Genomic DNA, 24285 nt, shown 5'->3' on the forward strand with positions numbered 1-24285 from the left:
CAAATCCACCTTACTAGCTGTATTAGTCAGATCTGGTGATAATGCTGTAAAACAAACCAACCCCAAATCTCAGTGACCTACAAAACCGACTATTACTTCACACCTCTGAGTCTCCAGGTCAACCACAGTTCACTTGATGCTGACTGGGCCACGCTGGACTTCCTAGTTTGAGTGATTCAGATCTGTTCTCTACATATGCATCCTGGGCTCAGGGTGAAGGAGCACCAGCTACTTCAGATGGGGGATGGAAGCACCATGAGATCTGGCCTTAGACTGGAACAAGCACCCCCTCCTTTCCCTCCACAGTCAATTGGCCAAAATAAATCCCATGACCTAGCCCAAAGTCAATGTGGTAGTACAGTGGATGTTGTGGTGCTCCTTTCAGATCCCCCCCTTTTAGGGCCTATGTATGTATTCCCCAGCTGCTGGAAATCACTGCTGCTGGCTCAAAGTTGTGGCACTCATTGGAAATTGCCCTTGGCCATCAGGATCTGCTTCACCCAAAGTCATGGGCTGTGATTGGCTGGTGCCTGGCAACAAAAGCCTGAATCCTTCCCTCGATTTGGCACAAGCTTTAAAGCTCCTGAGGATTAGCCAGTGCCTTGGGTGACATCCCATAGCAGATCCCTCTGTCCACCCAGCCTCCTGCCCTCCACATTAATGAATCTGAGTACACTCTCCACAACCCTTCCGAATACTACTCTCTGTCTCAGAATCCACTTCCAGGAAACCTACTATAAGGCAAATAGGCAAATATATGCCATTCCAGGACAGCCATAGTATGGATGAGGAAGGAAGGAAGATTTTCAAACAAATACAAATTACTGCAAAGGTTAAAAGAATGCAGCATGCAGCCTGGGACAGCGGCTCACACCTGCAAGTAATCCCAGCAACTCCAGAGGCTTAGGCAGGAGGATCACAAGTTTCAGGCCAGCCTCAGCAACTTATGGGACCCTCAGCAATTTAGCAAGACTCTATCTCAAATAAAATAAAGTAAATTGGACTGGGAATAGAGTCAGTGGTAAAATATCCCTGGGCTCCACCCCATTACAAAAATAAATAAATAAAGCGTCAGAATAATAGAGACAGATTTTATTTTGCAGCAAAATGCTGGACACTTTGCTCACCCTGCAAATGTGTATACAGGGTGAGAATAGAGGATGCCTCTGGGAGGTCCTTGTTTTGTGGTTGCATTGTTATATTTTATATATTAAAGTTCCAAATAGGTCATGTTATAGAAAAGGATCTATGTCTCCAAAACACTGGGTTCCATGAAATCTATACATGTCCACCTCTGCCCAACTGGGATGGGGCAAGTCCCAGAACAATCCTCAGCCCCATAAACAGCTGAACTGTGTTCCTTCAAAACACATGTGTTGAAGCTCTAACCCCCAGTACCTCAAAATGTGACTATGTTGGAGTAAAGCCTTTAAAAGGTAATTAAGTTAAAATGGGATATTTTTTTTTCAGGGTAAACCCTAATCCAATGTGATTGGTTTCTCATAATAGGAAATTATAGACATAAGACCTGTACATGCATATTGAGATTATCAAAGAGAGACACCAGAATACAGCTATCTTCAAGCCAAGGAGAAAGGCCACAGTGAAACCAACCCTGCTGATACCTTGATCTTGAAATTCTAGCTTCTAGAACTATGGGGAAATAAATTTCAGTTATTTAAACTACCCAGTCTGTGGTATATGTCATGGCATCCCCAGCAGACTAACACACCAGGGTAGCACTTTCACATCCTGGTGTACACAGAGGTGACTGATAGGGAGATGTGCCCTTCAGCTTCTCAGAGGGAAAACAAAGTCATTGTTTCAATAATTGAAATAGTCAACAGTACATGAAATAAGTTATTTAACTTGGGAAACATGAAGCATGCTTCTCTCTGAGCTGCAAAAGTATAAAAATTGCAACATCTTCAGAGTAGCCATGCAAGTGACCTGAGCCTCCTTCGAGGCTGCTCAGTACTATTTCTGAGCCTGGGCCTCAACGGGCTTCTGCTTTTGCCTTCTTGCCATCTGAAGACTCTCAATATAATCGACTGAGGGATGAGAAGTCACATGGAGCAGAGATAAGAAATGCAACCTATGGACAAATTAGAGTGCACCAAACACCAGCAATGTAAAACCACCTTAGACTATTGCCTTAGTCCATTCTGTGCTGCTAAAACAAAATACTTGATGCTGGGTACTTTATAAACAAAAGAGATTTTTTGTGGTTGCATTGTTATATTTTATAACAATATAAAATAACTGGCTCACAGTTCTGGAGTTTCAAGAGCACAGTGCTAATGTCTGCTCAGATCTGGCAAGTGCCTCATTATGGATGACACCACAATGGTGAGAGTGTGGGAGAGAGTTGCAAGCTATGCACATGTTAGAGGGGTTCAGGAGACGTGGCAGGCCCCCCTTGTAATAACTCAATTCATTAAAACTAGATTTGGAGGGAACTAGTCCAAGCCCACAAGATATTTGTTAATCCCTTCAGAGGGTGGAGCACACATGACCTAATTATCTTCCACTAGGCTCCACCTCTTAAAGGTTCTGCCGCCTCAACACCACCGCACTGGGGACCATGCTTCCAGCACAGGAACCTTTGGGAGACACACCTGAACCATAGCAATCCTCCAGCATCAGTCAAGAGGCCAGATGATTACAACCACATCGTGATCCCAGGTGAGGCCAGCAGAACTGTGCATCTGAGTCCAGCCCAAACTGCTGATCCACAGAATCAAGAGTTAGTAAAACGGTTATTGTTCAAACCACTAAGTTTTAAGGTGAGTTCTTACATAGCAATAAATGACACACCAAGCTAAAATCATATCAGCTCTCAAGACCATATTTGATAACAGTCTGGGGACTCCCATAGCCACCTGCAAACTCTTGCTGAGCCAGACAATTTTAAAAGAAAAACAGCAACTTGTACATTGGTTAATTGTGCATCTGTCTCCCGCAGGGGCTAGATGACCTCAGGGCTGTAACTCATTCTCCTACATCTTTTCATTCTGCACATTGTGCTGAGCCAGGGTCTAGAATACAGCAGGTGCTCAATAGATATTTATTCAATTAGTGAAATGCCTTGGGACCTGTTTGGATTGAACATCTCCTGCTCAGATTACTGTAGCAGTCTCCTGACCCTCTCCCCACACCTAGGCTCCTCAAATCAGATAAAAAAAACCTTTCTAATATGTGAATCTATCCAAGAGTAACCCCTAATCCAGAGCTCTCATTGGTTCCCCATTGCCCTTACTATGAAGTCCCATTTCTTTGGAATGATTTATAAAATCCTGAAAATTCTTGACTCCAAAGTTGCAAAGATCATCTTGTATTACTCTCTCCCTTGCTCTAAACCTAGTCACAGGGATTTCTTTCTGCTCCTTTCAAAGACCACACTCTGTGTCTCTGGACCTTTACACATGCTATGCCTTCTAGCATAGCATCACCAACACCAGCATGCTAGTCCTGGTGCGTGGCTAAATCTTACTCACCCTTTAGTATGTTTGATTGTCTGTTTTGTCTGAATGGAGAAATGACAAGCAGTATGGATATACACTGATTTGTGGGTAGTGGCTAATAATTTGAGTGGATGGTCAGAGACTCAGAAAGCACAAAATTGGAAGATTGGCAGTAAGGAAAATGGGAAGAGGTATTCAGATGAGTTTATAGAAATGAAACAAAATGTGAAGATATTTGCATCCTAAGTAACATCTCACACAAGGCATTCATGACAGAAGATGCTCTTGATAATCAGAAGGACAAAATGGCATGTTCTGTGGATGTCAGTCTTTCTCTGGTCCCTCCAGTGTTTTCTCAGGAAGCTCATATACATGTGCTCCCGGTAGCTAGAATGCAGACTATGCAGTCAACAACATGGATTCACCTCATCAAGATTGATCTGGCCAATGCCACTACTATATGTCCCATGTGTTATCAACAGAGACAAATGCAAAGTATCTAATATGTCATCCTTCCAACAGGGATCTCCCTAAGCATCTGGTGCCAAGTGGATTCCACTTCCCATTGTGGAATGGGCATGGTTTATCCTTACTGACTCATCCAGAATATGTTTCCAGGAATCCCAGGAAGTTAGTGAGAGTGGCCTCTCTCACAAAGACACTGGTGGGTCACTGTATTAATTTCCTATGGCTACTTTAATAAATTACTTTAAACTTGATGGCTTAAAATAACAATAATTTATTCTCTCGAAGTTCTGAAGGCCAGAAGTTCAACATCAATTTCGCTGGGCCTAAATCAAAGTGGGGGCAGAGCTTTACCCCTCCAGAGCTCTCAGAGAGAATCGATTCCTTGACTCTTCCAGCTTCTGGGGCTGCCACCCTTCCTTTGCTATGGCCGCCTCATTTCCTCCTCTGTTTATGTCTTTATCCCACATTCTCCTCTTCTGTGTGGGAAGTCTCCCTCTGCCTCTCTTTTATTTATTTTCTACCACATTTTTTTTAACCCTAAGAGTCTTGCTAAGTTGCCTGGGCTGGTCTTGAACTTGTGACCCTCCTGCCTCAGACTCCGGAGCCACTGGGATTGCAGGGATGCACCACCACACACAGTTCTGCCTCTCTTTAAAAAAAAAAAAAAAAATTGTGGAGCTTGGGTAGGGTGGTACCTACCTGTAATCTAGCTATTGGAAGGTTGAGGCAGGAGGATCACAAATTCAAGGCCAGCCTCAGCAACTTAGCAAGAACCTGACTCAAAATAAAAGATAAAAAGGGCTGGGCAAGCAGCTCAGTGGTAAAACATCCCAGGACACAAAAGAAAGAAAGAAAGAAGACATTGTGGGCTGGGGTGTAACTTAGAGGTAGGGCAAATGTGAGGCCTTGGGTTTGATTTCTGGTACCACCCCAACAACAACAAAAAGGCATTTGTGATTGGATTCAGGACTCATTCTATAGTCTGGGATCATCTTCCCATGCCAGGATCCTTAACTTAATCATTTCTATAAACAAGATGACATTGACTGGTCCCAGAGATGAGAACTTGCTCTCTTAGGTGGCCATTTTTCAGGCTACTATATACACTCACAGAACTTTTACTTCTGGTCCCTACAAGTCTGGACTCTTAATTTGAAAGTCTCAATTTTCAAGGGAAGGGAGGCAACAGTTTTCATTGAACTGGAAGTTAACACCCCCCCACCCCCACCCCCGCCATCTTCTACTCCTTATGGCACTGAACCAACAGACAAAGAAAGAGTTAACATCCTGGCTGCATGACTACTCCCCACTATCAAGGAGAGAGGAATCCAGGGAATTCGATAGGCCCCTCTTAGTGTACTCAGCCCTCCCAATATGTAGATTCTGCATCCCCAGATACAGCCAACTGCAGATGGAGGGGAGCGCGCACACACACACACACACACACACACACACACACACACACACATACACACACTGCATTTGCACTGAACACGTAGACTTTTTTCCCTATCATTATCCAGGATAGCTATTTATATAGCATCTCCATTGTATTAGGTTTTATGAGTAAGGTAGAGATTATTTAAAGTATACAGGAGGATGTGCATAGGTTATAATTTTTATATACTACCTCATTTCATATAAGATTTAAGCATCCATGGATTTTGGTATCCGCAGTGGGTCATGAAACCAAACCCAGTGGATTCCAAGGGATGGCCATGCTTCTATGTACAACAGCAAAAGTTAATGAAAAGCTACCAGAAAGAAGTCTATTGCAGCTATGCACATTTTCTTCTTTCTTTGGTGTGTGTGTGCGTGTGTGCTGTATAAATAAATGAATGTTTTCTTTCCTCCTCCTCCTTTTCCCTTATTATTTCATTGAAAGATTTTGTAAATGATTGCTAACTTGAGTTTAGTGTTTAGTTACAGATGGGATTGTGACTGAATTAGAGCAATAATTAACATCACCCAAATATGGATTCGGTGACTGTGACTATGAGATCAGTCCATCTGTTGGGGTTTTATGCTTTTCCTATTTGAAGGAGGTTAGAGTGTCCTCATTTGTATGAAGGAGAGTTTTGTTTCATGAAGTGAAAGCTACCGTCATTAGGTAGATGTTCCAATGTGCATGGGTTGATGTGCATGGATACTGAGTGTCAGAACTGGTCTATTTCCTAAGAACAGCGTTCTATACTCTGATGCTGTGGTATTGACATTAAAGGGTGAGAGGAGAAGGCAGAAGTGGAGGTTTTCCCCTTTGCTTCCCATCTTTATCAGCGATAGCCAGAAGTCAATCCCAGACTTCAGCTTTTTTTCTGCAATCACTGTGTCCTTTAAAAGATCAACCAGAATCCCTCCTCTTTAGATCTCTGTGCACCGGAACTACCCCCTCCATAAGCTTGTGGATTCTGATGACCCCAACCTCGTCTTATATTCCCGCCACTCTAGGAGGAGTCCCTGCATCCTGCATCTACTCTCTGTAGGTTCTCAGTGTTCTCTTTGTCCTTTTGGCCTTCCTACAACAGTGTAACCCACTTCCCATAGTAAATTTTGTTGAAAAATCTACCATTGTTTCTGTTTTCCTGGTCCAATGCTAACTGAACAAACTATTAGAAAACTGGTATCCACTTTTCATTCATCATCATGAGAGCTCAGCCTGCTTGAGAGGAAGGCTGAAACAGGAGACAGATTCCTCACACATCTAAGCACCTGGATCCAACTGAACATGAAGCCAAATCTATCCCCTCTTTAGTTCTCTGGGTCAATATTTAATGTTGTGCGCAAGCCATATGGGATTGGATTTTTTCTGTATACAAGAAAGAGTCCAAACTAATCCAAATCTCTCTGTCCCTACCCCCAAATCAAATTCCTCATCCACAGCCACCAAAAAAACCAAGACCAACCACCTCCTACTGAAAACTTTAATGAAACCAATAAGTTAATAAGTTAACAAAGTGAGGTACTTGCATATTTGAGAACCAGGTTGGTGAGGGAACCTCAATAGTGGAAGGAGGGAGGGGTGCTACCCATGCCTCCTTTGGTCACAGGGTAATCCTATTCTCCTGCCCTCTCTGAAGATCTGTCTCTGAAGGGATGGAGGGGTGGCTCTCTAAAGACAGTGCAGTGCAAATGAGGCGAGCCAGGATAGGCTCCATCCGGGGCATGATGGTACATGCAGAGGGCATGGTAGGGCAGAGGCTGGGCACCCTGGGGCTGAGCAAGATCCAACCCAAGCCCTGGTGCTGGTGCATGCAGGTCCCCAGTTATGAGATGCAGGCAGCTTGGCCTCAGCCTCCTTGTTCCCTGGTACCCAACAGAGGGTTGCCATTGATCCACTACCCCTCACCCTCCTGCCACCTGCTTGGCTTTGCAGAAGAGGAACACAGGAGTGGGGATTTGAAAGTGGGGCTGAGGGCCTGCAGTGGATGGGCACTTATGCAAGATGCGGGGCTGCCAACTGAAGTGGAGAAGTAGGGAAGGAGCAGTGCAGGTGAGAGGCAGGTACACAGGTGGTATAACGTCCAAGTGCATTATTATGCTCTCTGGGACCAGGAAGGAGTGGGCCTGGGGTCTCTCCAGTGGTGTGTGGGTCCCAGAGGCCTAGGCCTGAGTTGTGCTGTGGGGACACCAAGGAGGGCCCTCAGGGGCAGAAGCAGCAGTTAGGGTTCCTGGTCCAGTAAGGAGTCTACCTTCTTGAGGAAGGGGAGCTGGTAAAGCCCTGGCCAGGACAGACTTTAAAGCTCCCTCTTCTGGTCAGAGAGAGTGAGGGGCTTCCTCTTAGTGGAAAGGACAGTCCACTAGCTCAGCTGCAGAGACTCAGGAAAGGCTGAGTGACTCTGTGCTCATGTGTCCAAGCATGTGTGGTTTTGTGCATCAGTATGAACGTGAGGATTTCTCTGGAGAAGCTAAAGGAATTTGTGAGATTGTCCATGGAGTACTGTCTGGGAAGTGTGGGGAAAATACAGAAACTTGTGCTGTCAAAGGTGTCTGGAGGACCAAAGAGAGGAGAGGACATTCAGCAGGAAAAGGAAGCCCCTGGAGGTGACATCTGCAAATGGAAAGAAAGGCCCAAGCACTGCTCTTGGGAGAGGGCAGGAGAGAAACAGGCCCCATGCTGAGTAGGAATGGGGTGGTAAGCCAAAGAATGGGGATGGGGTCATGGCCAAGCAGCCTGAGACCAGCTACTGCTGGAAGCCCATCTCCCATAGGAGAGGGGCAGAGGGACCCCATGGGGGTCCCCAAAGTTGCATATTCAATATAATTTGCATATATGATGCCCATCTGCCTTTTGGCAGGGTTCTGTGCTTTGTGGGTACCTGCGGGGGCACCTTGGGCCCATCCCCAAGTGGGGTGGGGACTTGGCAGGAGGACTTCCCTGCTCTGTCTGAAGGGCAGGCCAGAGACCTCACCTTGCATAGCTGGAAGCTGGGTCAGGGCCCAGTGCCCTAGTACCCGGCTCCTACTCCTGGGCAGTATCCCCTGCCAGGCAGGCCATGTTGGGCCTTAATAGAGTGGGCAGGGAACCGAGGGACCCAAAGGCCACGGGGCAGCCGCTGCTGCTGCCCTCCATATGGCCTGGCATCTCACGCTCCTGGGGTGGGAGCTGGGCTCTGGCATCCGCAGCGGGCATCTCGCCCACCCAGGCTGCTCAATACTGCGTGTGGCCTCTCTCCCCGCAAGGGAGCGAGTTCAAGTAAGAGAAGAGTTCGGAGGCCTCAAGGGGCGGGTCCGAGCGCTAGGCCGAGGGCTGCTCGGCCCCTGAGAAGCCCCTCAGTCCATATTGGTGCTGACCGAGCGGGAGATGCTAAGCGTCTGTGCGGAGACGGAAATGTCCTCGTGGTCCACGGGGCTGTGGTAGTCCGAGGTGATGTCGGGATCGAAAAGCGGTACTTGCACAGTGCCCAGGCTGGCCGAGGTGCCGGAGCGCAGGCAGCGCGAATAGAAGCCCAACAGCAGGTCCAGCTTGTGCTCGATGGACTGCACCTGGGGGCGGGGCGCAGCTGGGAGGAGGGGTTCGGCTGGGACTCGGGGGCGGGGCACCGCTGGAAGGCGGGAGTTGGCCGGAAGGGGCGCGGCAGGAGGCGTGGCGGGCGTGGCTCAAGCGGTGGGTGGGGCCTGGGCGGGACTTATCTGGGAGACGCGAGTTGCGAGCCGCGTCTAGGGTGGAATTTGGGGGCAGGAGGAAGCTGGGAAGCTGGGGTGTGTTCCCGGAAGAAATTTAGCCGTAACTGGAACCGTCCATAAGACCGAGGAAACTGAGAGGGGAGTGGTTAAGAGAAGTAGGTGGGTTTGGGCGAGGCTTCGGCGCCTCACAGGCAGGGCTCAGCAGAGCTGACAGGCTTACCCGATGCTTTAGCAGGAGTGGGCGGGCTTTTGAGGGGCGGGGCTTGTCTGTGGGGCGGAGCTTGGCCAAGTACTGGACGCATGGGCCCGGGTGGGGCCGTCTGGTCGGGTGTTCTGGGCTGTGGCTCAGAGAAACGCACCCTCCCCTCTTCTGGTTCCTGCGTCCCCCGCCCCCCCGAGTGCTTCTAGACGATCAGCTTCTTGGCCCCTGCGACCGTCCATTCTACACTCACCTGCTTCTCCACCTTGACCACGCGTCCCATCATGCTGATTTCATCCACCACCTCCGCATCTGAGGGTCCCTTGTCGCCCTTCTCCCGGGCCTTCCGGTCCCCGGGTCCCCGACCCACAATCTGGTCCACCCTGTGAGGAAGGGGAACCATCAAAGGTCCTGGATACCTGCTGCTCCTCCCTTCCACAAGAATTCTAGGTTGCCTTTTGAATGGGAGGACACAGTCTTCACCTGTGGGAATGGCCACTGAGGAAGGAGGCCTTTGCACTGCCAAATGGAGGCCTGAGTTGAAGCAGGGAAACTAGCTTTTGCTTTGGGGTTCCCCAACTGACCGAGCAAAGGCACCAATACATAAACATGGCCAGTAAAACAACCGCTTGATAGAGGAGAGATGGGAAATAGTGGACTGGGAAAGGGAAAGAGGTAGATACCTGGGAACATGAGTTATAAGGCTAGAGCAGATCCCATCTTTTCTGCTCTCACAGTGAAATTCTTCTATGTCTCCCCCATGCCTTTGGGGCTGGGGATGGAACCAGGGCTTCTCTAGCACTGAGCTATCCCCAGCCCTTTGTAAAGATATTTTAGTTTGAGGCTGAGTCTCACTAAGTTACCCAGGCTGGTCTCAAACTTGAGATCTTCCTGCCTCAACCTCCCAAGTAGCTGGGATTACAAGTGTGCCATGATCTTCCTTTCACTCTTAAACCTACTCCAGTAAGGCTTTTACCTCACCATTTCACCAAAACTACTATTAGGTTCCCAAATGAACTCCATGTTGCTAGATCCAATGATCAACTCTCAGTCCTCATTTCACTGGATACAGCTGATCACCCATTCTTCCTGCAAACATTTCTTCAATTGGATTCTGAAACACCCTCTCCCAGTTCTACCCCTACCTCCCAGCTGGTATTGATCTCTTTGGCTGAGTCCACCTCTATCTCCACAACCTCTAAACATTGCAGGCCCCACAGCTTGCCTTTGAAGCCTCTTCTCTCAATTTACTCCCACTTGCTAGGTCGTATCTTCAAGTCCATAGTTTCAATTCCTCTATACCTTGTCAACACCAAATGTGTGTGTGTGTGTATGTTTCTAGGGGTCAAACCCAGGGCCAAATCTATTTCCCCATCCAAACTTTTCCTCCATACTCCACATCCCTACATCCACTGCCAGTGCAACACTCCCCTTTGAGGGCTGATGGGCATCACAAACTCAGCCAGTCCCAATTCTCCTGATTAAAATTTGCTGTACTTGTTGCCTTCTTTGTGCCAATAAATGGCAGTTTCCTTTTTCTTCTTGCTCAATCCAAAAACCTTGGCTTCATCCTCGATTCTCTTCTTTCTTTCACCCCATCATACCCCATCAGTAGGGTTTCTTTTTTTTTAACACTAATATGTACTAATTATACAAATAAGTAGGTTTCACTGTGATATTTCCATGCATGCATATCTCACATATTGATCATGTCCACCCTCCCTTCTACCCTCTGTCATTCTCCCCCAGTAGGATTTTCTGATAAGGTGTAAGAGAAAGAGCAGATCTTCAATCTGACCACTCATCCCACCTCCCCAGCTGCACCCTGGTCCCATGATCTCTGACCTGGATGTCTGAAGTAGGCACTTCCATCTGTTTCTACCCTTGCTATCTTATAGTCCATTGTCACCATCACACCCTTAGAGGGATCCTTTTAAAACATAACAGATCTTCCTTCTGTTTTTTTTTTTTTTTCTGTTGTTGTTGTTGTTTTTGGTACAGTGATTGAATCCAAGGGTGCTTAGCCACTGAGCCACATCCCTAGCTGTTTGTTTGTTTTGAGACAGGGTCTCACTAAGTTGCTTAGGATCTCGCTAAGTTGCTAAGGCTCGCCTTGAACTTGTGATCATCCTGCCTCAACCTCCCAGGTCTGGGCTGGCAGGGTACCCACCTAGTCTGCAGGCTCTTGATCCGGCCCAGCATGTCCAGATGCCCTGCGGAGTACTGCTCAATGACATCCTTCACATCATAAGGTCGCAGTGTCTCCTTGAATTTCCTTTTGGCCACCAGGAACTTTAGAATCCTGTCAAGGGAGGGGGTCTCAGGGACCATCCTGTTCCAGTATGGGATTCTTTTCCAGCCCCCTCTCCATGTCTGTTACCCACTTATTGACCACCAGGGCAATTCCTTCTTGCACCACCACTAGCAACTGGGTCCCCAGCCTCCCTAACCACCTCTGTACCCCACAGGTTTCTTGGTGTTTTTTCATGTCCTATATTTGGATTAATCTGGGATGGCAGGGACTGGGCCTGATGCCCTTGGCTAGGTAAAACACAGGGGGCATCTGTGAACATCAACTGTTGAGGATGACCATGTCAGGGAAGGAATATTGCATTCACCCCACAAATACTTGGCACAGCTTTGGGGGCCCTGGGTACCGGAGAGGATTCAGAGCCAACCTCTGGCCTAGGGAGACCACAGCTGGAATGAGAGACTGAAAGGACATAGGTAATTATGGGATGACAAAAACCATGTTCAAAGAATGAAGAAAGATAGCAGGGCCACAAGAAGGGAGGACCTCTGCTGGAGGTGCCCTGAGCAAGCAGAAGGGGATAAAGGGAGCTGTGGGAAGCAGAGGGCATAGAGGTGTGTGAGTGACATTCAGCTCTAAGTGGCAGGAACAAGGACATGATAGAAAGGGGGCAGTCCAGGGGTTACGGGACAGTGTGAGGAGACAGGGAGGAGATGAGCTATGAGAAGGAGGTGGGAAAGAGCCCCAAATCTCTGGCAGAGCACAGGCACTGGGAGGGGCGGGTCATTCACTCTGCTTTGGCATGACTGCTGTGCTAGCCCACATGAAGATGTGACCTGGAGAGTCAGAGTCAGGAGCAGGAAGATCAGCCACAGGGAACAGGCTTGAGTTGGGAGAGAGGCAGTGGGGTAGAGTAATGAACAACTGTTAAGTGGTTCAGGAGATGGGACTGAAAGGCTTCTGAGTTCAGGATGACTCCCATGGCTGATGGTGGTGCCATTGACCCCTGATGGGGACCCAGGAGGAGGAAGGGGTTTGGGGCAAGAGATCTACAGGTGCAAGAGGTCTACAGGTGGCCAAGGAGATGACCTGGCACTCACAGCTCAAGCACTGTGTTCCAGATGGTGGTCATATGAGGGGATAGACAGGATGTGTGGAAAGGGATTGAGGAGTAGCCTCAGACTCTGGAGAGAGAATCCAGCTCACTGATGTCAAAAAGAACACAAAGGGAAGAGGCTTATGGACAGGTGCATGAGCCAGGGAAGAGAGGAAGTGAGTCCAGAAGGCAAGGGGTTCAGAGGTCTCTGGAACTAGAACTGAGCTAGAAATGAAGACTGAGCCAGAATTCCTTGCCAATGAGTTGGGGCCAAATCTGCGACTGGGCCATGGCCTCAGGTCCCCACTTAACTCCTGAGGCAGGGAGATAGGCAGTGGAGCAGGGGCTTTCAAAATTTTTGACCAAGACCTACCATGTTACAGCACAAACTAGTACACATGCACACATGAGCACTCGTGCATACACACACAGATAACTGAAATATAAATTTCATAAACATTATTTGCCCTTAATATGAGAAATGCATTCTCATATGTTTTTAAATGTTGATCAAGGCCCACTAACTTGGTTTCCCTAAGTTGATTTCAAACCGCCTTGACCTGTGGTTTGAAAAGCACTGATCTAAAGAAGTCCTAGGGGAAACAGGCAGGGAGAGAATCTGAGACATCAGGACAAAAGGAGGCTGAGAATCAGAGAGATGCATGGAAAGGGTGCATAGACAAACCCCAGGAGAAACAGGCAGGAATGGATACAGCTGGGGAAAGAGAAGTAAAGAAGCTGGCACAAAGTGGGAGACAGAGAAGGGAGAGGAGCAGAGAGGCAGAGTAGAAGAGGGTACTGCATGTGTGAGGACAGGGACCATGATGGGCAGCTGCGCCACTGGAGCCTGGCCCTCTGGGCAAACCCTGCAGGGAGCCATATGCCACCTCCCCACCTTGCCCGTTCTCCATCCGGGCAGCGTCTGGCACACTGGGAGCTAGGCCAGGCATGGCCATGAGGGCGGGCCCAGATGGGGAGCAGCAGTGGGTGGCAGATGGGAGAGGGTGCTCACCTCAGGCTTCAGTCTCACCTGACGGAGCGGATGACCGTCTTCACAGCTGGCATGACGTCGTCCACAGTGAGCTCGCACTGGTAGCTCTTCTCCTCTGCTACTTCCTCTGAGGGGCCCTCTGAAAAGACAGGGGCAGCCATGTGTTTCAAGGGTCAGCAGCAGAAAATGCCATTCCTAACCCCCACCTCCATGGAGTTACTGATAAGAAGACAGGACCAGAAAGCAGACCAGAACCTTCCTGGGGCACAAGACAGACCAGGCTCCTGCCTCCCTTGCTTCTGCCCTTCACAACCCTACCCAGCATAGAAAAACCCAGTCTGCTACATGCCCATCTGACCCTGTAGTCAGACAAAGCAAACATCTGCCAGATGTCAGATGATTGACAGCTGCTTTAGGGCACATCTGGTCTGACCTGGGGCAAATGTGATAAACATAGCCCTGGAGGAAGTCCCACTGGCCCCACCATGCAGGACAGAGAGCCCTGGAGAGAAGGCACCTGATACTTTGCACATAATCATGCACCATCTTATCCTCCAGCTACGGGGGATGGAGGCGCAGGGAGGGCTCCTCTGGCCAGCTGTGGGAAGCAAGGCCCTTAAAACCAGGATAAGAGGAACAGCTCCTCTGGGGCTGGCACTCTCCCTGCAAAAAAGGCAATACTCTCCTCACCCACCAAAAGAAAGGGGCATGAGCAGGCAGTAAAGGAGGTCCCTGGCACCAGCCTTGCTCAGGTTTCTATGGACCAGCACCTCCCAAAGACTGGTTTGTGTCTTCTGTAACTTTCCAGGAAAAGGCTGAGTCGTCACCCAGCAACATCTTGATGCAGCACAGGCAGAGGTAGCATGGCTCCCCCCTTCTTCCAAGGACAAAGTGCCTCCTGTCTTCATCCACCATCCTTGTCCACTCACATCCCATTTCCCTTCTGAGGCCTGCCCTGCAGCATGTTCTGCAGTTGGGAAGAGTCTGCCAGGGGACCCAGTCCAACACTTCCATTTTCCAGAAGGGGACACTGAGGCACAGAACTGACCTAAGTCACAGTGTGAGTTATAGGGAGAACTAGAACTCAAAACAGTCCCCCTCCAACAGTTGAAAAGTGACCCCCCCCCAGACACCAGTCTCATGTGTGCAAGCTGCACTGGAGGGCAGAGAACCTGGGCTTTGGAACTGAACAGGCCTGTGGGAGGACAGGAGCTCTGCCACTCATGAGCTGAGAATCTCAATTTCCACGTCTATAAAGTGGGAATGAAAATTGAGTCATGGGAGAAGCAAATGAGATAATCCCATCGGGGCTCATGAAATGTGGATTTCTGATCTTTCCAAGGCACATTCATTGTCATCTAGCTGTTTTTTGTTGTTGTTGTTGTTGTTGTTTTGTTTTGTTTTTGGTACTAGGGATCAACCCCAAGGGTGTTTAACAACTGAGCCACATCCCCAGCCCTTTTATACTTTTTATTTAAAGACAGGGTCTCACTGAGTTGCTTAGGGCCTTGCTAAGTTGCTGAAGCTGGCTTTGAACTCATGATCCTCCTACCTCAGCCTTCTGATCCACTGGAATTACAGTCGTGTGCCACAGCACCCAGCGTCATCTAGCTTTAATCGAGCACTTACTATATTCCAAAAACTCTTTTGTTCACCTTCCATAGATTATCTCAATCTTCACAACAGCCCTTGAGGCAGATACTATTATTGTTCCCATTTTACAGGTGAGAGAAGTGGAGTAGGGCCCAAAGAAATTAGGTCACTTGCTGAAGTGACAGAGCCAGAATTCAGATCCAAGCAGCCTAGCTCCAAAGCCTGTGCCCTCAACCACTATCAAATGCCACCCTCTACATTTCCATTTGATCTCCAATAATCTGGTGCCCAGGCTACAGCAAAGCAAGTGTTATGATGCCCATCTTATAGACTAGAAAACCAGAGTCCATCCCCACCCCCTTTGGCAGGTCCTGGACCCCAAACCTCTGGGAGCTCACCCTCAGCAGAGGTGCGGGGTTTGAGTCTCAGAGAGGCCCGGAAACGTGTGCGGTCATTGAAGCTCCAGCTCTTCTGCACTTTGGTGGGGCTGGTGGCCTCACCCACCTGCTCGCTGCTTGGGGAGGTGGGCATAGGTGGAGGTGCCAGGTGCTGCTTGGAAGGACCAGTCCGCCGCTGGGAGCTGCCCATGCGGATGCGGTCTTTGATGCCCATCCGGCTGCTAGCAGAGCAGGGCAGGTTGGGGAGAGAGCCAAGTTAGCTGGTGCTGGGGCAGGAGGTGAGTGGGGATAATGCTGATCTAGGACTTGGGGGTGACTATTGGGTCTGGATTCCCCACCAAACAGACTTTCTAGGATGGAACAACGGTGTGGTGAGGGGGGTCCCTGACTCCAACAAGAAGCTGAAGGGAGGTCATTTGGAGCCCATCCCATACCCAGTCCCACCTCCCACCCCTCTTTGCCCATACAGATAAGGGTGCACAGGAGACAGATGTCAGAGTGAAAGGACTGAGAGAAACCCAAGAAGGAATCAGACAAGACAGGAGGACGAAGGATCTGGGCCTGGCCCACGGGTAGTTGGAGGGTGGAGGCAGTGACCCCGTTGGGCACAGACAGTCTGCTGAGGGATGGGGAAGATCACCTGGCCATGCACACTGAGGTAGGCCTCCAGTCCTCACTGTACCAGGGAGAGGCTGGGTGGAGTCAAGGAGGCATGTGTGTGCACATGTGACAGTGTGGGTACAGAGGTAGCAGAGTGTATACACATGTGTGTGTGGACATGTGTCAGCTTGTATTTTCTCCTTTCCCCACTGCTGGAACTATCTGATTTGGCATGGGTCAGGTCAGGGTTTTAGGACCTGATCTAGCTATGAAGATAGGCTCTGCAAAATAAGGTCTCCAACACACGGGCTTCTGTGTGAAGTGCCAGTGGACGGTGCAGTGTGATGTCCATTGAGGGCCTAAGCCTCATGAGTCTGGGTGCTGTATGCCTAGGATGTGCCTGGTATCCGCCCTCCCAGTGAAAATCTATTTCAATAACCTGTTCTGTGGTCTCCCTTGCCTGAGCTCTGCTCACCTGGACCTATGTCCTGACCATGGGGTCCTGGATCTCCCTAGAAGATTCCCCCTTCAGTGCTACTCAGCTCCCAGTTCAGCTTACACTGTCTGTGTGCACATGAGCACACACATGCAGATCTGGACACATGCTCTAGGCTCCCCTTACTATACCCAGCCCCTCACCACATCCCCCAAACCTTGGAGAGAGATAGGCGGGGGTGGAAGGAGGCCATGGGTTCACTATCACCATGAAAGGCCCTGATTAACCAGTACCTGGTAGAATAACTCTGGTCCAAGAGGTTCAAGGACCACATTATTGCTGTTTGGGTCAGACTTATGCCAACATCCTCCACCCTATGCCCTGTGGCATCATAGCTGCCTTGCCTGCTGCCATGTGCCACTGGAGGATCCCTGCAGACAGCTTTGGGGCCCCTACTGCCTTGGGCACCAGCTCAGAGGGGCACCAGCCAGTCTCAAAGGAGGCCTGAGGTGGGGCAGGGTTGAGGAAGGAGACTGTCACCTACTCTCAGGGACTTTCAGATCAACAATTAAGCAAAGGACACATTCTGGTTTCGAGGTTGGGTGGGTATCAGGGTCCCCCATGCCCAGGGCATGGGGTGAAAGGTATAGAGCCCAGCTGCTGAGGTAAGAGATCTCGAAACCAGGGGCACCTTCGGGAAGGTGGCCCGGATGTAGGGCCATCCTTAGGGGAGGGGCCTCTGCCCAGAGGGAAGAGGTTAAAGGTCAGGTATTGGAGCCCTTAGGATATCAGAAGGGAAGGTCAGACCCCAGGGTCCCCTCGACACATCCCAAAGATTCCAACTGAAGTTTGAGGTTGGCTTTCCCAAACTTTCCCCTGCAGAGCCATTCCTGCGGGCTCTCCTCATGCTGGCAAGCACCCCACCACCCTGCCCATCCGTGCAACCCCTGCCCCTGTCCTCCACTCCTCCAAGCTGGAGAGGAAGAGAGAAGGCTGGAGAAGGCCCTGAGCTCCAGTCAAGGGCCTGGAACTCTGGATCGCTGCACCCAGCACATCAGGCACCAATGGCGTTCTGGGGAAGGGAGGGGTGACCTCTATCTCAAGAAGTGTGCAAACAAGCTGAGTGTGCACTCAGCAGAACTTTTGGAGGAAGGAGTCTGAGGCTTGCACTAGAGGCCTTGAAAGGTCCCTTTCCAGCTCTGATTCTGTGATGGTGGAGGGAACTTCCAGCAGGGTTTGTGGGGGTTCTGTAACTTTCCAGCCATCTGAGGCCCTGGGCTCCTCTTTAATGCAAGAAGACAGTTTTACCAGGAGCAGCCCTGGATTCCTGCTCCTTGGGCAGGGCCCAGAAAACAGCACACGTCAGCCTCTCTGGAGCCTGAAAGCTCAAAGAAAATGGAAAGAAACCTGGCACACAGTGGGCACCAAAGAGCTCCTTCCCTCCCAGGCTCCTCGGAGCACGCAGTGTCCCACCTGCCTGCCTCGGTGCTTTCAGTCCTCTCCACCACGTCACGCAGTGGCTCTGGTTCTCCATCCCTATTTTACCGATAAGGAAAGAAGTGAAACAACTTGCCCGAGGTCACAGAGCTCCCCTGGGATGGGGCAAGTCCTGGGCCATTTTCTCCGCCTCAGAGATTGTGTTCTTTTTCCAGGACAAGTGCTCAGGGTGAGGGCGAGGGCAGTGGTTCTCAACTGGGGCAATTTCACCCCCCAAGGCACATTTGGCAATGTCTGGAGATATCTGGGGTTGTCACAGCATTGGTGTTCCTGGCATCCAATGGGTAGAAGCCAGAAATGCTGCTAAGCATCCCACAAAGCATGTGTTAGCCCCAAGCAAAAGAACTGTCCAATTCAAAATGTTGAAGGTGCCAAAGTGCACAACTGAGGTCTAAGGGGTCTGTTGGTGCCTAGGAGAAGGATGGGGTGAGCTTGACTGTGGCTGTCCTCAGGAAGTGTCAGTGCTGCCACCAACTGCCCTCAGACTGCCCTGCTGGACTCAGACCCACTTGCACCAGGAATTTCTTTAGGATTCATCATCTGCCTGCCAAAGGCAGCCTCCCCACTGTCTGGCTGCACACAGCCCCTCCGCTCCAGTCCCCTCCTCAGGGACTAGGCAAACAGTCTCATAGCTGGCCTCTCTGTCCCACTCTTGCCTCTCTGTCCATCCTGCCCACTATAGCCAATCTTGCAGTGGGTCAGATCTGACCTGGAGTCTCTTCAGCTTCACCCTTCAGTGTGTCCCCATTTCCTACAGTCATGGTTCCCAAACTGTTTTTTAAAGTGAGATCTTAACTGCCAAATGTACCAAATTGAATAAGGTCAATTTTGTAGGCGCCAAGCAGTTTGGACCCGGCTATACTGCATTTATGATCTGCGTCTCAGGCTGGAGTTGGAGCTCAGGGCTAAAGTGCTCCTGGGTTCAATGCCCAGAACAAACAAACAAAAAAAAAAAACAAAAAACAATCTGCATTTCATATCTGAGGAAACAGAGGCACAGACAGCTACGTGACTTGCCCACAGACACCCGGCCAGTGAGTGCAGACCAGACTGTGATGGAGAATCCACATCTCTCAGAAATGCTGCTTTTCTACAGAAGCACATGACAGCCAGGGACTCTGCTCCTCATCTGCTACCACAAGACTCCAGAGGCACCTTAGGGAAACCAGAGATCCACGAACTCAAGTGTCAGGCAATGCCAACAAGATGAAGCCGCACTGGGGCTTAACCTCAGCCCTGCCTTAACCTCAGCTCTGACATCCCACTCTCAGAACTGACCAAACCGGGCTATGCACTTGTTTCCCATGGCTGTGCTCTTTTGCCAACTTGCCTGGTCCGTGTCCCCTCTAACAGCCACCCCTTCCAGGGCTTCCTCTGGGTTAAGCACCCAACTCAGGCTTCACAGCCCCTCTGCTTCCTCCTCTTATTGCGCTCACTGCACCAAACTGCAGTTACTCTTTGCAACTCTCCAGGGACCATGTTTTATTCATCACTGTGTCCCCAGGGCACACAACAAGTCCTGGCATGGCAGGTACCATGAATGCAGTGGTGATGCAGCTACATTGGGGATCTGGAGTTAGGGAGGTGCCGGGCCTATCCCCTTCAGCCATCTGCCACATTCCAGGCAGACAGTGGGGAGACAAGAAGCTAAACCCAAGGCCCAGCAAAAGTCAGAGTGGGAAAGACCCTCAGAGAGCCTCTAGTTCAATCTGCCCATTCCACATAGGGAAAACTGAGGTCCAAAGAAGGGAAGCAATTTGACCAAAATCACACAGGGGTCAGCGGCAGAGCCAGCGCGCATCCCCAAGGCTCCTGCAAGTGTCCCTTCCAGCACACTGGGCCCATGCCCCAGACCTGGCAGAGGCATCCCCAGGAAGGCAAGGGGCTCATCAGGACCCCGAGGCAGATGGCAGGCGGCAGGCACATGCACCTTGTTCATGGCCCGTCCTGTCCCCCTCTCCAACCCCCAAAGCTGGGGGGATGAGGAAGAGTGGGGGCAGGAGGAGCAGGCGAGGGGTACCTCGGTCTCCAGCTGGCGTGGATCCGAAAGAAACTCCGTTTATTACTAAACATCTGGCTGGAAAGTTGAGAACAAGACACGAACAGAGGTTAGTGACAAAGGGACAGGTGGGCAGAGCGTGGGGAGTTGCCAGAATGGGGCCGGTTTCTGGTGGCTGGTGGGAAAAAAGGACCCCCACCCAAGTCATCCTCCAGCTCCATCCCTAGAATGCAGAAGTTCTCAGTCTGCATAAGGACCCCCTGGGAGCATTGTGAACACGCAGAATCCTGGGCCTCCTCTCCAATCCAACTCTGCAGGTGTGGAGAGAGGGCCAGGCATTTGCATTTCGGACAAACACCCCACGAGATGCTGATGCAGGCAGTCGGAGACCACACTTTGAGCAACTCAACACAAAATCCTAAAAGGAAATGCCATCCCCTGGCCATCCCCCAAGAAGTCCTGCTTCTTGGAGCTCTACTTCCTGGGAACATGCTTAGTTTGGATCCATCCCCAAGCATCACTGGGGATGTAGGCAACCAGGTGTGTGTATGTGTAGGTACATATCTGGAGGCATCCCAGCTGCAGTAGACCTAGACAGCCAAGGTTAAGGACAAGACCATTTAGCCTGAGCCTGGGGACTGACCTAGAAGACACAGCTTGGCTCTCTAGGGTCTCTGGGAAGAAGTGACACTCTACCACCATCACCATGAGTTCCGGACACACAGACACTCCAGGACAGACAGACATAGGCTGGGAGTTAGTGATAGCCAAGCCCTCAGCAGTGATCTGTTCCTGGGTTTCAGTGAGTTCAGGGTTCCATAGAAGCCGTTGGGAGTGCTATAGGTGCCAGGCTCCAGGCTCCCCTCCATTCTCATGCCTTCCTATTCAGGCAAGGTGAGACCAGAGTGCCCTAGAAGCTGCAGAGAGCCCATGCTCTTGGCATGATTGTTGGAATGCCAAAACTTTTAGTTTCTGCCTGTGAATTGCAGTTTGGTAGGGATGGGGATAAGGATGAAGGGCCTTCAGGCAGTGCTGGAGAATCCAAGTGGTCCTATATCATGAACATTTCTTCCAGGGAGCTCCCAGCCTGGCCTGGCCAGACATGCTTCCCTTCCCCTCCCTCCAGTTCCAGACCTGGTGGGGTGCTCTCTCTCTCCCCACTTCCTGTTCAGCCCCTAGCCCAGAAGTACCCTAAGAACAGGGAAGGGAGGCTACCCGCTGCCCGCCCCAGCCCAAAACACTCCATCACTCTATCCTCCAGGAGAAACTCAGAGAACCCAGAGCTCCTAGTCAGCCTAAACATCACTGATTTTCTGCCAGGAACAGAGTGATTTGATGACTTTCTCAAGGACACACAGATCAGGTGGCAGAGGCAAGCTTCCACGGCACCTCTTCCCTGGTCCCTTGTTCTGGACCTGGAGCTCAGAATTACAGCTAAGGCTCAAAGCCCAGATGCGTATCTGGTTGGTTCAGTGATGACGTGTGAAGATGAGGCAAAACAAAGAGATGGGTAAAGGGCAGGGGAAGGTATGAAGGGGACTGAACCCTCGACCTCAAAGCTAAATCTACAGAGGCAGCTGCTTGTCCCCATGCTGTGAGTGAATGGGCTGCCCTTATCCAAACATGTTGGAGCTCCCCCACTTATGAACACATGTCAGGGCAGGCCGAGCATTGTTCTTTCTTGGTTCTTCTTTCAAAATGCAAAAGCTCCGGGAGGGACAGGTCAAGGGGAAAGATACAGTTGTGAGTGGCAAAGAGTACCTCAGTAAGGAAGAAAAGAGAATCCCAGGAGCACCCGCTGGGATTAGCAAAGCTGTGGACAAGGGTTGCATGAGACAAGAGCATTAGTTGCTGGCTGGGTTTATGTAGGTCCTACAGCAGTCTTAGTCACAGAGCTCTCTTTCCAGCTGGCATCTGGTTCCCGAGAGGTGACTGCAGGGTCAAGCCCCTCCTAGAGCAACATGCTGGGGAGGGGGTTCCCTGCCCTCACAACCCAGAGTGGTGCCCACGATTACCTGAGCCGTAAGCACCTGTGGCCAGCGGCCTCCTCCTCTCTCCAGCTTCCCGGGAGGGATGGGAGTGCAGGGATGGAAGAGTGAGGGGAACGTGGAAACAGAGAAAGAAAGAGGACAATGGCATGAATGGGGGAGGTGACAGGGAAGGATGGTGCGGACATCTCTCCCACTCAGACTCTTGGAGTCCCAGGAAACGAAAAGGTGAGTCCAGCCTGGCCTCTCCAGAGAGGCCCTCAGTTTGTACCTGTCTGGCCATCCGACGACAACCGCCCAGGCCTCATGAAGAGGCCCAGGAGGCCCCCAAACAGGCCCAGACACCGACAGAGTAGCTGGAGGCAGGTCTGAGGGAGGATAAGACAGAATGGAAGAAGAGGAAGAGAAGCAAGAGGAGGTGGTGACCCCAGGGGGCCCCTACCTTTCCCCAGGGCAGAAGGAGGCGCTGCCCGGCCGGTGGCAGGTGGCAACGGGCGGGTAGCGGGAGGGCGCTCCATCAGGTACTGGCGCCCGCCGCACCTCCAAGGGCCGTAGGCCCCCGTTGCGGGCCCGTTGCACGTGCTCAAACAAGAGGGCCAGCTCTCTGCAGGAGAGGGCACCATCAGCCACAAGCAGGGCCCTGGCACCACCCCCCTCACCTAGTGGGCTCTGAGCTCCTGAGCTCACCCGCCAGGTCCTGCTCTATAGGGATGCTCACAAACACCCAAGCCAGGCCAGGCCAGACAGGGGTGGAAGATGGAAGACAATGGCTCTCTTCCTCCCTTTCTACACTCAGTTCCTGGGAAATCCTCAGGGACACCAGGTTTGGTTGTGCAGACTGGGCACAACTCAAGAGTACCCGCACAAGGTGGCAAATAGGGGCTCAAATTCAGCTGACTCTCTGCTCATCGAGGCACAGTGGCACTGTGCCTGCTGGAAGGCCAGCAGCAGCCCTGAAATTCATACCCCTCCGATCTGACTATGGATTTTAGGGAAGACAGACCAAGGATGGAGATTTCACAGGGCAGCTGGCCCAGCTTCCCTCTCCTGTGGCGCTCACGCCTGCTGCTAGGTTCCTGGAGACTGAATTTGGGCCTGGAGCTGCCCCCTGACTCTCTAGGCCACTTCCTACCATAAGCCAAAAAAGTAAAATGTCCCCCTCCACTGTCCCCTGCCTTCCCATCAGGCCCAGGGAGCAGCAGAAGGTCCGATAGACCCCAAATCTCCAAACCAGGCTCTGTCCCTCTAACCAAGGGACCCAGACCACCCGACTCCATTTCCCCGCCTCCCTCACACCACTTTCTACCTATCCAGCCCCTGCTCCAACTCCCCACCTCGCCCTGGTCAATAGGGCTGCTCCTGAAAAGGAGGCTTCGTCTAACCTAGTTGCCATCTCTGTCTCCGAGGTGGGAGCTTGCCTCTGCCAGGAAGGGAGATGGGGGTGGGAAGTGTGATGCCCCCTTCTGGACCCCCCCCCCTTCTGCCCCTCCCGGGAAGCCCACAGGGCTGGGAGGGAGCTGGAACAGGCCAGGTGAGGGCAAGTGGGATCACGCAACAGCTGCTCTTGGAGAACTAATGAGGCAAAAAAGGTGCGCAGAAGCGCTGAGCACAGCAGCCTGGCCCAGCCGCGCACCTCATGCCTGCCCGCCTGTGGGAGCGTGCCAGATCCACGGTCTTCATTCCTGCCCCAGGGCTGGCCAGGCACCTGGCCACATGCACCTTGGTGATGCTATTAATAATCCCTTGAATGGAGCCACCCCCGTGCAGCCTAGGCTCAGCCAAGGCCAGTGGGAAGACTCTCTTCTGGGTGCTGAGGCCCAGTCGAGCCCAGTCACATATGGGGCTCAGGGCAGGTCCTGGCACATGTGTTCCTGACCATTCCACACTCTCTTCAACCAGCTGCAATACTCCAGGCTGGTAAGTGCCACCAGTGTCCCCCACTTGAGACTGAAGAAAAATGAGCTGGCTGTGTCACTGGCCTCAGTGGCATCACCAATGGGTGAGCATTCTGACTGTCAGCGCTCCGTGAGCTGGGCTCAGCCTGTGGGGCAGAGCTGCACCAAGGCCCTGTGTCCTGTGTGCTTCTCAGAGAGAGAGGATCTTCCAAGCTCTAAGTAAGGTAGAACCTACAGAGCCAGCCCAAAATGCTCCCATGGGAGCTGTCACCCTCTCCCCACCTTC

General features: G+C 51.1%; 1 protein-coding gene across 3 annotated transcripts in view; it reads right to left on the reverse strand.

Annotated features, from left to right (window-relative positions):
* Positions 1–6893: 6893 nt before the first annotated feature.
* Positions 6894–24285, reverse strand: part of Kcnq4 (potassium voltage-gated channel subfamily Q member 4) — a 51745-nt gene continuing 34353 nt past the window's right edge. Inside the window, exons 9-14 of one of the 3 annotated variants that reach the window (XM_076860644.2) lie at positions 22132–22176; positions 15585–15805; positions 13633–13732; positions 11426–11557; positions 9509–9638; positions 6894–8915 (exon numbers count right to left, since the gene is read on the reverse strand). In XM_076860644.2, the coding sequence (XP_076716759.2) occupies positions 8703–8915; positions 9509–9638; positions 11426–11557; positions 13633–13732; positions 15585–15805; positions 22132–22176 (841 nt within the window). In that variant the 3' untranslated portion in view covers positions 6894–8702. The other 2 variants (XM_076860642.2, XM_076860643.2) reach the window with 2 other exon arrangements.

Source organism: Callospermophilus lateralis, chromosome 7, assembly GCF_048772815.1.
Source record: "Callospermophilus lateralis isolate mCalLat2 chromosome 7, mCalLat2.hap1, whole genome shotgun sequence".
NCBI classification, from domain to species: domain Eukaryota; kingdom Metazoa; phylum Chordata; class Mammalia; order Rodentia; family Sciuridae; genus Callospermophilus; species Callospermophilus lateralis.